The sequence below is a fragment of the Mastomys coucha genome, unplaced genomic scaffold (assembly GCF_008632895.1).
Source record: "Mastomys coucha isolate ucsf_1 unplaced genomic scaffold, UCSF_Mcou_1 pScaffold18, whole genome shotgun sequence".
Classification (NCBI taxonomy): Eukaryota; Metazoa; Chordata; class Mammalia; order Rodentia; family Muridae; genus Mastomys; species Mastomys coucha.
The window spans coordinates 74,626,595-74,640,629 of NW_022196900.1; the positions used below are offsets into that span (position 1 = coordinate 74,626,595).

General features: G+C 50.3%; 3 protein-coding genes across 6 annotated transcripts in view; 1 reads left to right on the forward strand and 2 right to left on the reverse strand.

The window, feature by feature from the left end:
- Window positions 1-3,694: 3,694 nt before the first annotated feature.
- On the reverse strand, window positions 3,695-9,940 carry Btbd19 (BTB domain containing 19). Of its 2 annotated transcripts, XM_031378332.1 has the most exons (8): window positions 9,568-9,940; window positions 8,145-8,346; window positions 7,938-7,991; window positions 6,055-6,114; window positions 4,883-4,951; window positions 4,672-4,803; window positions 4,445-4,570; window positions 3,695-4,335 (listed from the first exon to the last, which is right to left on the reverse strand). In XM_031378332.1, exons 1-8 carry the CDS (start codon window positions 9,651-9,653, stop codon window positions 4,201-4,203), a joined length of 864 nt encoding a protein of 287 aa, XP_031234192.1. In that variant the 5' UTR covers window positions 9,654-9,940; the 3' UTR covers window positions 3,695-4,200. The 2 variants fall into 2 exon arrangements, with proteins under 2 accessions (XP_031234192.1, XP_031234191.1); XM_031378331.1 differs by having other exon boundaries at window positions 7,938-8,346.
- Tctex1d4 (Tctex1 domain containing 4) lies at window positions 8,432-13,209 on the forward strand. 3 transcript variants are annotated; one of them, XM_031378334.1, is made up of 4 exons: window positions 11,414-11,459; window positions 11,580-11,686; window positions 11,890-11,961; window positions 12,450-13,209. In XM_031378334.1, exon 4 carries the CDS (start codon window positions 12,461-12,463, stop codon window positions 13,118-13,120), a length of 660 nt encoding a protein of 219 aa, XP_031234194.1. In that variant the 5' UTR covers window positions 11,414-11,459; window positions 11,580-11,686; window positions 11,890-11,961; window positions 12,450-12,460; the 3' UTR covers window positions 13,121-13,209. The 3 variants fall into 3 exon arrangements, with proteins under 3 accessions (XP_031234196.1, XP_031234194.1, XP_031234193.1); XM_031378336.1 differs by lacking the exons at window positions 11,414-11,459; window positions 11,580-11,686; window positions 11,890-11,961 and adding exons at window positions 8,432-8,504; window positions 8,682-8,752 and having other exon boundaries at window positions 12,453-13,201; XM_031378333.1 differs by lacking the exon at window positions 11,580-11,686 and having other exon boundaries at window positions 11,437-11,459; window positions 12,453-13,201.
- Window positions 13,134-14,035, reverse strand: part of Plk3 (polo like kinase 3) — a 5,893-nt gene continuing 4,991 nt past the window's right edge. Inside the window, exons 14-15 of the mRNA XM_031378330.1 lie at window positions 13,747-13,860; window positions 13,134-13,658 (exon numbers count right to left, since the gene is read on the reverse strand). Coding sequence (XP_031234190.1) covers window positions 13,467-13,658; window positions 13,747-13,860 — 306 coding nt within the window. The 3' untranslated portion in view covers window positions 13,134-13,466. The remainder of the gene's footprint in view (window positions 13,659-13,746; window positions 13,861-14,035) is intronic.

The window sequence follows — 14,035 nt, forward strand, 5'->3', positions numbered from 1 at the left end:
CACACAAAGCACATTGCAGCTATATCAATACTAAAAATGCCTTAAAATAATTAAGATTAGCTGGCATGATGAGGAAGACCTGTAATATCAGCATTTACGTGGTAGGATTAGAGGTCATCCTCTACTACTTGGGTTTGGGATTATCCTCAGCTACATGAAATGCTGTCTGTTTTTTATTTTATTACATTTTATTTGGTGTTTGGAGTGGGCATATGGTGTACTGCTCTGTGTTGGTTGGGTGTGTACATGCTATGTTTCTAGTGTGAAGGTCAGAGTCAGCTCTCCTACCATGTGGGGCCTATGGATTGAATTCAGGTTAGCACCTTGATCTACTGAGCCATCTCACCAACATAAAAATTGTCTTCTAAAAAATAAAAAGCCAGATGCAGTAGCATATGCCTTTAATCCCAGCACTCGGTAGGCAGAGGCAGGCAGATCTCTGTGAGTTCTAGGCTATCCTGAGCTACAGAGTTTCAGGATAGCCAGAGCTACACAGAGAAACCAGTCTTGAAAAACAAAACAAAACAAAAGGAAAATAAATAAATCAGGCTGGAGAGATGACTCAACGGTTAAGAGCACTGATTGCTCGTTCAAAGGTCCTGAGTTCAAATCCCACAACCACATGGTGGCTCACAACCATCCATTATGAGATCTGAGCCCTCTTCTGGAGTGCCTGAAGACAGCTACAGTGTACTTACATATAATAAATAAATAAATCTTTAGAAAAATAAATCTTTATGACACATTGATGGTAACTTTAGGTGGCCAGGGTTACCACAAACCAAAGAGAACCACTTCCAACCTCAGATGCTGGCAGTGTTCCTGGCCCTTTTGTTGGTTGGAAACTAGGAACGTTTACATTTCAAAAGATTTACCTGATAGCCACAAAGATATGGTGTCATCTTCAGAGGACAATAAATGGCTCTTGTGGGGGCCAAAGATGTCCCAAGAGAAAATGGCTGTAGACTTAGAGCATTCCAACCTCACCACATCATGAGGTTCTGATCGCATAATCAGCCTTGCAGAGGTGCGGTTCCTTTCAGGAACATTGTTCACAGCTGTGTTGAAAGTTTTTACCCTGATTGTGTGAGCAGTGCAGTCCTGAAGAATGAAGGTGTCATTGGTATCACTGAACAGGTCCAGTCAGAGGTGAACCCCCCAGGCACAGTCAGTCCTGGCCACTGACCTCATCTAGCCTAGGGTGAGAAGTCTCATACTTGTAAAGTCAGCTCATCCTGCGTAGCAAAGCACCTAACCCTACTCTACCCTCTGGCTTAGCACCCTTTTATGGCTCCCTGTTCCTTAGATTAAACTCAACCCCCTTCCAAGCTCCACTAGGACTAGCCTCCACTGCCAAACACAAGCTTTCAAAAACACACCACACTTTCTGGACAAGAATAGTTCACTAATATTTGTGTCACCATAACTTTGAACTTGTCATTTCCTCTGCCTAGGTTCTTTTTTGTTCGGTTGGTTTTGAAACAGGGCTTCTCTTTGTAGCTTTGGGTGTCCTGGAACTCTGTATACAAGGCTGGTCTTGAACTCAGAGATCTGACTGCCTTTATTGCCTGTGTGCCCCGGCTAAAGGCGTTTACCACCAGCATGGCCTGGCTCTACATAGATTCTTCCTCACTTTCCTTTGTCCTAACCCCAAGCCATCCTTCAAGGAGAACAGGATGCTTCTGAGTATAGCAGCTCACACTGGTAATGTAACTGGTATCCTCGGGGGGCTGAAGCTGGAGAATTGCTGTGAGTTTGAGACCAGTGTGTGAGTTCAACAACCAGGGCTAAACAGAGAGACCCTGTCTCAAAAGCCAAGAAGAAAAAAAAAATGTATCAGGGATGAGAACTGCCCAAGGGGTAGAGCTGAGGGGTAGTAATAAGGCTCCTGTGTAGTCCTGCTACCAAGTACTGTGCTGTGCTGTTCAGTCTAAAACAGGGTGCTCTGCCCCTCTGTGAAAACAGTAACCCTAGCATCAGAATTTACCAAACCCAGACCCCAGGAGGGAAGATAAAGCAAAGTCCCTGTCAAGCAATTGGCAGAGAAACAGGGAGAACAAGTGGCCTGTAATCCAGGCTTCCGCTTGGTCAATTCTGCTTACCGTCATTCCCCAAGCTGATTTGCCAAACCAGTCCAAGCCCTTTTAATTTGCATACCCATGGCACCTCAAGAGAAGACATTTACACTGTGCTTGAGTTCCAACCCTGAGGATGTTTTTCCAGGATTGTAGGAAACAACTTGCTGGAGACACACACAAATATGTCGTAACTATCTGATCTACGTTGTGTGAGGCGCTGAAGCTCTGGGAGGCTGGTAGCAGGACACACCTGTACTCTGCTTTCTCTTCTTCTTCTCTTCGGGTTAAAGATTTATTTATTTTATGTATATGAGGACACCGTACTCACTCACTCCGAGTCACACTCGCTCTGAGCCCCACTAGCTCCAAGTCCAAAGATGTATTTATTATTATATGTAAGTACACCACTGGTCTCTTCAGCCACACCAGAAGAGGGTGTCAGATCTCATTACACATGGTTGTGAGCCACCATGTGGTTTCTGGGAATTGAACTCAGGACCTTTGGAAGAGCAGTCAGTGCTCTTAACAGCTGAACCATCTCTCCAGCCCCTCTGCTTTTTCTTCTTGTCATCGACATCTTTCACCTTTCATACAAATAGTTTTGAGTCAACACTTTTCTTTCAGATTTGTATTTTTTTTTTAACTATGGGGGTGGGGGAATACGTCCATGTGGTATTCAGATACCCATGGAGACTAGAGCCATCAGACACACACACCACCCCCTTGGGAGTTGGAATTTGAGTTAGAGGTGATTGGGAGCTACCTGACTTAGGTGCTAGGAACAGAAGTCTGGTTCTCTCCAGGAGCAGCAACTGATTTTAGCTTATGCACATTCTCTCTGGTCTCACCACCACTCTTTTTTTTTTTTTTTTCCGAGACAGGGTTTCTCCGTGTAGCCTTGGCTGTCCTGGAACTCACTCTGTAGACCAGGCTGGCCTCGAACTCAGAAATCCACCTGCCTCTGCCTCCCAAGTGCTGGGATTAAAGGCGCGTGCCACCACTGCCCGACCTTTTTTTGTTTTTAATTTATCAAGGAGCAATAGTACATGCCTTTAATCTCTACCAGGGAGGCAGAGGCAGTCAGAAGAGCACTGTGAGCTCAAAGCTAGCCTGTCCTAAATAGCACTAGGTCAGCTGGGGTTACAGTTAGAGATCATTCACACCCCACCCCACCACCCAATAATTCTGTAACTCCCAAACGCAGAATTTAGGATTGCTAAATCTCTCTTTCCTCCTCCCCCTCCCCCTCTCTCTTTGGTTTTTCGAGACAGGGTTTCTCGACATGATAGCCCTGGTTGTTATGGAACTCACTCTGTAGACCAGGCTGGCCTCAAACTCAGAAATCCACCTGCCTCTGCCTCCCAAGGGCTCGGATTAAAGGCGCGTGCCACCACTGCCCGGCTTAGGGTTGCTAAATCTCAAGTAAATTTTGTAGCTTGTCCTGGAAAGCAGTATAGATGTTAACGGGCTCAGGAGGAAAAGCTTGACAATCATAGCGATGGGACCATCATCATAGGGATGGATATTATGCCCTGAGGGAGAAAGGAGGGAGGGGCACTGGCCTGGGTAAAGGCAGGAAAGACCTCAGAATGTGACGAAAGATAGGCTTCAGACTATACCAACTAGAAAATAATATTAGAAGGGAGAAAAGGCATGAGGTAGGCAAGAATGAGGTCCGGGTTCCAGACCCGCAGAAAAGAGAAACGCTATCTATTTCCAGGGCTGGGAAAGAAGATGAGAAGCTCGAATCTGCTCTGAGACTGGAGCCAGGAAGCTGATTTGTAAAAGAGGATGAGCTAAATAGATACAGCGTCATCCGAGTAGAGGGGCGCAGACTAATGGCCGACATGCAGGACGCCAAGTGAGCTCATGCAACAAAGGTTACTCTCGTTTCCGGTCTCAGGACATCACCCAAGCCCACACACAGTCTAGCCCCAACTTTGGGCCCATTACACAATCCCTACACCTCCGCGGAGACTTTAGGAAGTACTCTAGACGCAGAACGGTCTTCCCGAATCCGGCTGCTGAGCTTGCTGGGAGCGGAAGCCCACCTCCAACGCAGAGCACCTCGGGAGCTGTAGTTTGGGAGGTAGTCAACTTCCTCGAAAGGTCTGGAAGTGGGTCATTTGAAACGAAGGTCCAGAAAGCGATGGTGATCTCGGGGCAGAGTGCCCCTCCGTCGGCGGCACGGTGCGCTCCGGGCCGCATCTCCTCTCCGTAGGGCGTGGCACTTCCATGCCTCCACAATTTGCTCAACCTGTAGGGGAAAGCGGATCACCACGCAGACCAAAGCCCCCGGCCTGCGGCCCTTGCTCCTCGTCCCCACGTGGCAGGATGGATCTGAGTTTGGTTACTCGTGTTCTCACCGGGATGAGCGGCTCCCGTCGGTTCTGCTCTTCCAGGGCGCTTAGCTCCGCCGGGGCGAGCAAAGCCAGTCTCAGCTCTCGAACCACTGGAGCTGCCACCTCGGCCACGGGTTGCTCCAACACCGCCTGTGGAAGCGAGCCTTGAGCATGTGCCCCGCCGCCCGCTTGCACGGTTCCTAAGGCCCGCGCCACTTCGGCGTCCTTGCCCTCTCCCAGGTCCCACTCACGGCGCCCACGCGTGCCCAGCTTCGGGCTGCCTGGACCAGCTCAGCCTCGTCCACGCAGAGCTTGTCACTGCGTAGCACGGGCAGCAGCGCGGTGGCGGACAGCTCCAGGAAGCCACGGGTGCGGAGCGCCTCCTATGGGCCGATGTAACGGTCAGGGCAGAGAAAAAATGGCATGGGGGGCTACAAGTAAAGGATGGGGGGCTGTTTGTACCTGGCTGTGAGCCTCTATGAAGGCTATGCACCGCTGCTGCAGTGGCCCCAGGCCAAAGGTTACAGCAACCTGAGAGCAGAGTATGGTTAGGCTAGAGGCTGAAGAGGCCAGAGAACCCAGATCTGCACACAGGGTATTTCCATAAGCTTGAGCACAATCTAAACAGGTTAACAGCACCTGCAGTGTCTCATGAAGTTAGACCTGGGCAAAGTGCAGTGCCCCATGCACATCACATAGGTGTATGGTAAAAGAGACTGTTCTTGCCTTACAAACTCCATCTTTGAGCCCAAGCTTGGCTTCTAAACTCCACATTCCACCTTCCTCCTATCCTTGTTTAGAACTGTTTCCCACTGTTTTTGTGGGGTTTGTGGTCTTGTTTTCAAGACGTGGTTTCTCCATGGAGCCCTGGTGGTCATGGAACTCACTCTGTAGACCAAGCTGGCCTTGAACTTAGAAATCCACCTGCCTCTGCCTCCAAGTACTGGGATTAAAGGCTTGCAACACCATCTTCCAGCCTCATTTCCCACTTTTTTTAAATTTTTTTAATTTATTTTTTTATTTTTCTGGAACTCACTCTGTAGATCAGACTGGCCTCTAACTCAGAAATCTGCCTGTCTCTGCCACCCAAGTGCTGATATTAAAGGCATGTGCCACCACCACCCTGTATTTCCCACTCTTAATAGATCACTGTGTAGCCCTGGCTGGTCTCGAACTCTGATCCAGCTGCTTTTGCTTTCCATGTACTGGAATTAAAGGTGTGTGTCACCAGCCAGGCAGTGGTGGAGCATGCCTTTAATCCCAGCACGTAGGAGGCAGAGACAGGTGGATTCCTGAGTTCGAGGCCAGCCTGGTCTACAGAGTGAATTCCAGGACAGCCAGGGCTACACAGAGAAACCCTGTCTCAAAAAACCAAAAAAAAAAAAAAAAATTAAAATTAAAAAATAAAAATAGAAAATGTGTGTCACCATGCCTACTTTTCTTCCCCCTTTGTCTATTCCTCCTACATATGACCTTATTGATGTACTCTATTCCCTACAGACCTGGGCACAGAATTTCTTTCATAAGCATCTTTGAGCACACACGCTTTTGACACTGGAGGCCATTCTGTAGGCAATTAGAGGATTGCATTCTACATATGAGATTCATCCACAGGTCCGCTCAACAATACTCACCTGCAGAGCCTCACAAACCAGCTCCACGTCCAGGACCTTCACCACAAACTCCAGGCATAGCTGGGACAGAAATGAAAGTGCACTGTGTGGCTGTGTCCCTGTTTCAAGACTCCAAGTCCTAGCCCAGAAGCAATGAAGCTTGGAGCAGTGACTCATTCAGACTCCCAGCAGCCCCAGCACCATCTTGAGCTCCCAAATTTGGGAAACAGATGGAATTGTTCAGACCTGCAATTTAGCAAGCCCAGAGGGCCTGGAGGCCAGCAAAGCACCCTCTGATACACTTGTCTCTGGTAAAACCCATCCAAAAATTCCAGTCTCTTCTCTCATCTTCCTCTCCCTGTTCCCTTCCTTGACCCGGTGACACTTCTATTTTTAACAGAAATTTAAATTCTCCCTCTCTTCCAAAAAAGCACTGGGCAGGGCTGCTGCCCCTTCTAAAGGCCACCCACCTCTTGTGGACTGCCATTTCTGTCTCGGTCACACCCCCTCGACTTCTGCACTGATTTGAGTGGCCCTTCCCTTTTCCTCTTCTCTCAGTCCCTTTCCTTTGCCAAAATTTTCAATGAATCTCCACTAACCTGGCATCAAAAAGTCCAGGGCAGGAACAGTTGAGACAGGGTCTTGCTGTGTAGCCCTGGCTGGCCTAGAACTCACCTCTGTAGACAAGGTTGGCCATGAGCTTGGAATTATCCTCCTTTCTATTCTGCCTACTGGGTACTGGAGATACAGGTACATACCACCACCACACCTGGCTAGTGCTGGGAATTAAAACCCAGAGCCTAGGCCAGGCGGTGGTGGTGCACGCCTTTAATCCCAGCATTTGGGAGGCAGAGGCAAGTGGATTTCTGAGTTCGAGGCCAGCCTAGTCTACAGAGTGAGTTCCAGGACAATACAGAGAAATCCTGTCTCGAAACGCCCCCCCCCCAAAAAAAACCCCAGAGCCTAGAGCATACCAGGCAAGTGCTCTACCATTGACCTACACTCCCAGCCTAAAGCCCAAATTCTTGAAGCACCTGTGTGAACCAGTTTCCTGGTACTCTTTCCAGTTCACCCCACACCCATGTTCCCAGTCCACTACATAGCTAAGAAGTTCCTTGACTGTCCAGTGACTATAATGCCATCTTCTCACTCCTGAACAAAACCCTATTTGTTCTTCCAGCTCTGACACAAAGGTTTCCTTCTCCAAGAATCTCTCTCCGAACATCAGCTGTTTGCCTATCACAGTTAGACCCCTACTTTTAAGTCTAGGGTTTTGAGACTAAGTCTCATTCTATAGCTCAGGCTAGCCTGGAACTCCTTAGGGAGTTCAGGCTGGCCTTAAACTTGCCATCCTCCTCAGCCTTCAGAGTGGTGGGAGTACTAGCCAGAAGCATAAAGCTCTATACATGGTAAATATTTTGTTGTTGTTTTTTTTTTTTTTTTTTTTTTTTTTTTTTTTTTTTTTTTTTGAGACAGGGTTTCTCTGAGTAGCCCTGACTGTCCTGGAACTCACTCTGTAGACCAGGCTGGCCTCAAACTTAGAAATCCGCCTGCCTGTGCCTCCCAAGTGCTGGGATTAAAGGCATGCCCCACTACCACCCGCAAGTATTTTCTTTTTCTTTTTTTTTTCTTTTTGTTTTTGGAGACAGGGTTTCTCTGTGTAGCCCGTGTTAAGTATTTTCATGTCTCTCTTCCCAATCAATCATGGGCCAAAGCCAATTTACCTTTGTACTGAAGAACCAGCCATAAATACTTCCCATGCTCACTCAGAACACTGAACATGTACAGATCCTGTGTACACAGAGAGCTATCATACTCCATGGAACAAGGTCAGACTGTGTGAAGGACACTGTGAACTGAAAGGCTTGTCAGGGGAGACAAGATGGCTTGCCTGAGACACCCACCTCGCGAAGTTCCTCCAGCCCATATTCTACAGCGGCTGTCAGCACCTCCAGCACCTGCACGGGTGGGGTGTTGGGGGGTGGGAATGGTTGAGGGAACAGAAGGAAGTCCCCCCCCCTGCCCCTCAACCCACAGCATAATGGGCACACTCCTGCCTCCAGCATCCTCAGCTTTCTCCCACCCAGAAGACCTCTGCTTGGTAGGCTCACAGAGTACCGGTGCAGCTTGACACTGTTGGTATACAGGAACTCCAGCACGGCTAAGAAGGCTTCGGCCGGCACAGTGCTTAGTACCACAGGACTAGGTACCCCAGGGCCCAAAAGTCTCTGGAAGAAGTTACATCTACAGGCCAACAAGCACCGGTGGGCAAATATCTCTTGCCGTTCTTGACCAACCACAAAGCAAATATCACTGTGGAAAGAGAGGAAGGGCCAAGAGCCAGGGGAGGGGATCTCAGACCTCGATCACACTGTTGGCTTTCCCTCTGTCACACTGGGACTTCTTCGTATGTGAGGTCAAAGCCTACGTCAGGAAGACACAAGCCTGAGCTCTGGTCTCAGTTCCACTGGGTGACTTTTCTATCTTTGACTCTCAGACTTCTCAGCCATGATGGCGGATCTCAGGGGAGTTGGTGGAGGGGGGGGCGAGTACCAGAGTGCGTGCAAGCAAGATTGATGTCTCCCCAGTCTGAGTTTGGGACTCCTCCACTAGATGCCAACTCAGCATTTTTACCCTTCTTCCTGTAGGAGGATGTGAGGATGTGGGGTACAGAGCACACTGACGGCAGACAGACATGGCAGTGATGAACCATCATGAGGTGAGACCACATTTTCCATCTTCACAATCACTTCCGGCCCCAGCCTCTGGGCCTCTGCATAATATAGGGGTGTGGGGGGCGGGGGAGGGAGTAGAAGCAGCAGAGAAAGCCTCTGCTTCCAAAGCCTCCTACCTACAGTTCCACTTTAAGGCTAGACTGGGGCACCCTGCCCTCAAAATAATAATAATAATAATAATAATAATAATAATAATAATAATAATAATAATAATAATAATAATAAGTATGGCATTTCTAACCCTGGGGAGCAGTGCAGCCTCTGAGAGAGTGGGGATGGGAAACAGTGTTCTTGTCTCCCATGAGCAGCCCTGCCCCCGGTGAACTCTATTCCTGGTTTCAGACAGCACCAGCCTCTTGGGCAAGCAGTGGGCAGTCAGAAACCTTGAACTACTTCCTGTCTGGGTCTCCGCCTCCATCGTTTGGGCTCCGTTCCTCTTATGACTCCCTAGAGCCATCCGTACCTCTATCTCTTCGGTCGAATGCTCAGTGGGAGTGCATCAAGTCATAACCCATCTTTCAGGGCTGAGGGGTTGAAGGAACCCACCCTTCCTCAAGCCAGACAACTCAGGCATTGCCTGAGTTCACCCAGCTGCCCTCCCTTCTTATCTGCCACTGCCCCCACCTCTGACTCCCAGAGCAGTGTGGACACAGGCCAGTAAATTTCCTCTATAGCTCACTTCCTCACAGACTGAGTTCACCAGGGAGGCCAAGTGTTTCTTTCCCGGGCCTTTTCACCTCAAATTCACAGTCCCAAGAGAGCCAGCTAGGAAAAACCCACCAGGGGGCCACGGCCTCACCTGTACCGGGGGTTGTTGACCAGGCTTCGAAGTGCTGTGGTAAAGGGTGCAGCCTGCCCACGCACCACCAATCCTGGGTTCTCCATATGTGGAGTGGGCAGCAAGTCAAAGGGTGGAACAACCTAGAAGGCCCAGCAAGGCCAAGAAAGTCCTGAGAGACCTGAGAGGGAGGTCAGGAGCTAGAGGCCTGTTTGCTGAGGAGCTAAAATGTAGGAGAAAAGAGGCCCAGGTCCCTAAAGAAGGCCTGAGGTTCAGGAAAGGGATATAGATACAGACAGGACCCAGGGAAGAAGCTGAGGCTAGAAAGGCCTATGATCCCGAGAGAAGCTGGTGGTGGATGAGGCCCAATTTGGGAGTCTGCCCAGGCAGCGGCTGGGTGGGAAGCCTGTGGGTTTCCATAGAAACTGGAGCTGAGCCTGAGGAGGCCCCGCCCATCTCCCTATATGCCTAGGAGGAAAAAAAAAAAAATTCAGCAGTAGAAGGGCCCTAAGATGAGTCTGAGGGTCCTAGTGCTGGCTGGCCCCTTGCCTACACTGAGTTCAGAATCCAAGGCCTCTGCTTTTCTAACCCCTTCTCACGGCTGTATTTTAGAAAGACCTGAGACCTCACCTCATCAGGGAAAATTCTCACCCCTAAGTGTGGCTTTCAAGGCTCAGACTTAGCTTGCCTGGGAGGGGGCAGCCCCGTGCCTTCCAGAGAGGTAAGGTGTCAGTTCTAACAGGAGCAGCACAGCCTCTGGCATCCCTGAAAAGCAGTCACCTTAGGGAAAGAAGTGCTAGCTACAGGTCCCAGGGCACATGAGGAGGTCAGCAAAGGTTAAGAAACCGGACTTAGAATCACTGAGTCACGGCTATGCCAGGCCTGGGTCTTTCCAGCTGAGCCAATAGGCCTCCCCTCAGCACATAGTTCTGAACTAAGGAAGTCATCCAAGCCCCACCCTAGCTCTGCCCTGAAGCGGAAATGTTTGTCCTTGTTGAGGCTGATGGGGAGAATGTTGAACCATGACGTACTCTTTCCTGTGAGCCCAGATACTGGATTCCTAAGAAGCCGCCCCCGCAGTCTCAAGGTTTTAGCATATCCCAGGCCCCTGTGACTTGTTCACAGATGGCTGGGCCAGATCCAGTGGTCCCCTGGTGGGTTTCCCCTCTCATGGACCTGAGAATTTGAGGAGGCTAATGGTGAAGGAGCAGGGAAAGATTCATATGAATCTTCATGAATGCATATGGCTCAGAAACAAGGACTTTGGGCTGGTGAGATGGTTCAGCGTGGGTAAGAGCACCGACTGCTCTTCTGAAGGTCCTGAGTTCAAATCCCAGCAACCATATGGTGGTTCACAACCATCCGTAATGAGATCTGACACCCTCTTCTGGTGCATCTGAAGACAGCTACAGTGTATTTATTTATAATATTAAATCTTTGGGCCAGAGCAAGCAGGGACTGAGTGAGCGGGGCTGACTGAAGTGAGCAGAGGTCCTAAAAGTCAATTCCCAAACAACCAGATGAAGGCTCACAACTATCTGTACAGCTACAGTGTGTACTCATATACATAAAATAAATTTTTTAAAAAGAAAGAAAGAAAGGAAGGAAGGAAGAAAGGGAGAAAGGAGGGCTTTTCTGAGCAGTGCACCTCTCTGCACCGTCCCCCTTAGTCTGTGATGTCCTTGAACTCCAAGCCCCCATGGACCCTCTTCCTAGTGACTCAGGGCGCCCTCCCCTCTGCAGGTGCCCATAGCAGTACACTTAGGTTATTCCAGAGTTTGGCCAGAGGAAGGAGTTCTGGGAGGGAGAGGTGCTTGCCACAGGAGCTCCATGGTAACTGCACAACACAAGCCTGTCGGGCCAGCTCAGTGAGGACTGTGGGGCCAGCAGAGCTTGGAGGCCAAAGGCTGCAGGTGAGTCAGATGCCTGAGGGAGTTTCAGGAGAGGAGGGCACCCGTCCCATAGGTGATCCTGATGGAGTTAGAGACCTAAGCAGGAGGATGGACGTTGCTTCACATGGCTCCTGCCTCCAGATGCAGCCGGCCGAGGGGGAGAAAAGTCCCACCATACACAGAGCAGGGAAGATGATTAAGTTCTATACTTCTGAGGCCACAGAGATCTGTGGGAGTGATGGAGTTGGGTTTCTCCCTTCTGGCTATTGAAGAAACCCAGAAACCAGGCTTCATGTCCCCATTCTGCTAATGAAGTCAAGTGGGAGGGGAAAGGGGAAGTGGATTTAGTGCTTACCCAGGAAGCCTCCTGTGACCAAGGGAAAGGAACTCTGGGCAGAGGTTCCACGATCATAGACTAAGCAGCCCCTTCCCTTGCTTGTATCCCTCACAGCTCTTAACCGGCTCTAAGCACCTAGTAGTAGCCACACAGCCCCAATCTGACCTACTTGTTTCAAACATACAGGTAAGATAGGGCTATGAATTGGCTAGACATGGTATATATGCCTATAGTCTACTAGGGAGGCAATGAATGTCGTCATGCATGCCTATAATCCCATCAGTCAGGAGCTGGAGGCAGGGGGATGGAGTTCAAGGCCAGCCTCAGCTACTTAAGAGTTGACGGGGTGTGGGAAAAGGACAGCCTTTGAACCCAGCACTCAGGAAACAGAAAACAAATGGATCTTGATGAGTTTGAGGCTAGCTTGGTCTACAAAGCCAGTTCCAGGACAGCCAAGACTACAAAGGGAAACATTGTTTTGAGAAAGAAAAAAAGAAAGGAAGGAAGGAAGGAAGGAAGGAGAGGATTAGAGGCCATATGAGACCTTGTTTCAAACACACAGGAAGATGTGTGAGCACACACTCAAAAAGAGAAGTCTCTACTTCACTGAGCAAGAGGCTGTGTGTAGGGTGATCTCAGCCAGTGAGGGCCACTCCTAAGTATGGATCTTCCAGCAGGAAACCCCATGGCTTGCAGGACCCTGCCATCCAGACGCCAGGAGGAGGAGACTAACAAAGACCTGGCTCTGAAATTACCCTTAGGGAAACCTGGAAGTCATCTGCCCAGCATTGATGAAACCCGAGCTATAGGCCCAGGCCCAGCCTCTCGTCGTGGCTCCCTGCCGGGCCTACACCCATCCTTTTCGCGCCGCAACTCACTGGCGGGACCCTTAGTGGGTCTTGGAGGTCGACGACCATCATTGGGCCCAATGCCCCCTCTAGGTTCACGAGTTAGTTTTTCTGGGCTGCCCTTGATGCTTCCCCGTAGGATGGCACCCTCATACCGCTTAGAACCAGCGCCCGGGGAACACTGGGAAGTTACAAGTGCCCAGCGTGCCCTGGAGGCAGCACTGACTGCGCAACTGAGCGACGTGTGCTACTCCGGTTCTGAGGCAGGGAAACTGGTGCAAGCGCTGTGTGAACAGATACACATGCGAATGAGGGAGCTCAACCTACCCCGCTACAAATTGGTGTGCAACGTGGTGCTGGGGCCACGTGAGGGACAGGGTGTGCACGTGGTCAGCCGAGCACTCTGGGATGCGGTGCATGATGGACTGGCCTCTGCCACCTTCACCAACACATCTCTATTTGCTGTGGCTACCGTCCACGCGGTCTACTGGGAATGATAATGCCTTTGAGTTCTGAAAAAACGGTTTATTATCCCAGGAGGAGGCCCCCCTGGGGCTCACATCCCAATAAATAAATGTCTGTTAATAAATAAAAGTGGTCCATAAATAATGCCCCCTAGCTGGGAGCTAAGGCTCAGGTTTATCTCAGAGAGAAGGGTAAGATTCAGGGAGGGCAGGCCATCCCCAACTGTAGTAAAGCTGGTCCCTGATTCCCTGGGGGGATTCAGCCAGGAGCCCCCAGTGAGGCACCAAAGGGACAGGAAGGGCCACAAAGGCAAGGCCCCGAGCCTTTCAGGCCCAGGCCCGCGGTCTGGATCACAGCATGCTCTCTCCAAGCTGGCACCTAAGCAGGGCTTCGGTCCCTGAGCAGGCGCAGAGCGTAGCGCAGTCGCTGCCGCAAGTCTGGGGAGCAGCCCAGCTGCCGGAGGTGGGAAGCGAGGTAAGTACAAGCACTGCGATTTCGGGCCACAAAGGTCACCAGGAGAGGCTCCCAGCCACTGAGGATCAGCTTCGTGTGGTCCCCGTAGAAGTTCACCTGTACACAGAAGAGAACACTGATCCACATTCCTTCCTAGAACCCTGGGATCCCAGACTTTCCCCCAAAACGCAGGGTGGGCTCCTACCTGGACAGTGCCATCACTAAACAGCATGAGGAGGGCCTGATCAGTCTTGACCCACTGCAGCAGCAAGGGTGGAGCAGGCACCTCTACCTCTTCCACACTGGGCAGATCTCCACCCTGGAAGAGCAGGCAGGTCAGGTAGTGGACTGGCATGAGCTGGGTCTCTCCCTATACATGTCTCCTTTCCTTACAGGTTCAGCCACTATCTTTTTTTGAGACAAGGTTTCTCTGTATAGCTCCCGCTGTCCTGGAACTCACTCTGTAGACCAGGCTGGCCTCGAACTCAGAAATC